This window comes from Sinocyclocheilus rhinocerous, unplaced genomic scaffold (genome assembly GCF_001515625.1).
Source record: "Sinocyclocheilus rhinocerous isolate Xijiao unplaced genomic scaffold, SAMN03320098_v1.1 C36576773, whole genome shotgun sequence".
Classification (NCBI taxonomy): domain Eukaryota; kingdom Metazoa; phylum Chordata; class Actinopteri; order Cypriniformes; family Cyprinidae; genus Sinocyclocheilus; species Sinocyclocheilus rhinocerous.
The window spans coordinates 1-1,322 of NW_015783363.1; the positions used below are offsets into that span (position 1 = coordinate 1).

At 37.3% G+C, this 1,322-nt stretch overlaps 1 protein-coding gene across 1 annotated transcript; it reads right to left on the reverse strand.

The window, feature by feature from the left end:
- Nucleotides 1-7: 7 nt before the first annotated feature.
- LOC107736228 (thyroid transcription factor 1-like) lies at nt 8-1,319 on the reverse strand (the record flags this gene model as incomplete). Its single annotated transcript, XM_016547696.1, has 2 exons — nt 8-75; nt 1,001-1,319. Coding segments are annotated over 2 exons (387 nt in total), but the record flags the coding sequence as incomplete, so codon positions are not given.
- Between the last annotated feature and the right edge of the window lie 3 nt (nt 1,320-1,322).

Here is a 1,322-nt window from a genome sequence, read left to right on the forward strand (position 1 = left end):
CCATAGATTTACTTGCATCCATGCCCGGTAATGTTCCCATGTTCACGCCCGCCGATGGACCCATAAACCTGGAGACTTGAGAGAACAAGCAAATTAATATTTACATCGATGCCTAGTTTTGTTGTAAATAAAGATTATTGGAGTGTGTTTTACAGGAAAATAATACTTCAATCTTTCTTCAAAATGTCACATTTAATTCAGTGTTACTTGCCGTTTATTTGTGAAATTTACTAGCAATTTCTGAGTGGTGAGTGTTTCTGAAATGTATTTTCATTGTATTTGGTACGAGACTAAAATTGATTTAATTTAATATAAAATAATTATAAATTATATTAAATTTATAGCCTGTAGCCGTTTATAAATGTAGTTTTTAAACAAGTACAAAACGTCCACATATATAAGCCGATTATAAATGAAATCGAATAAAAATAAGAATTAACCAAAAATGATTTCAAATGCAAAGCCGAAAAGAGAAAATAATTAAAAGAAATTCTATCAACACTACAAAAAGGTGCAGGATTTACTCTGAGACCATTTTCACTTAGAAATTGCAAGACATTTCTCAAACGATGAAAGAAAACGGCAAGCAACATTGAATGAAACTTTACATTTTGAAGTAGAAAGACCTAAATAAACGATTAAGTACGTAAAACGTACATTAAACTTAATGAAATCATCTTTGTTTTATTTACTAAGATTTTTTTCTATCTATCTGTCGGCATATCTATCTATCGGCCTATTTATATTAATATTTCATATGTATATTTCACGCGCAGGTTTCTGTAGGCAATGGACTTGCATTATTTGAGGACAAATTCCATAAGCCTTAATAATATGACAGCTTGATAGTGTGTAAACAAATAGTAATAGGCTAATCATTGATTTCTTTAAAACGAGAGAGTCAAAGAAATAATAAATGTCAAAAGCCTTAATAACATGACATTTTTGATGGACATTTATCAAAGTACACAGGATGAAAGATTCTGTTGATCGGACTCACTTGTCGGATATCTGGGCTCCGGGTTCGAGCCGTACCAAGCCGTGGCCGTCGCGCCGTTCCTCATGCTCTCCTGGTAGGACGGCAGGTCTCCCATGGTGCCGATGGTGCCGTTGCAGTATCCTCCCATGGCGCTGTGCGAGAACTGCGAGTGCGGCATGTGGTAGGTGTTATGGCTCATGCTGTGCTGCTGCAGGTTCGCCTGAGACACCTGAGTCTGTCTGTACAGAGGAGACGCCAGGCACGCGCTGCTCTCCATGGCTGCAAACTTCTTGAAGGTCTCCTCGATCGGGCTCAAAATATCGCTCACTGAGAAAGGCGTTGA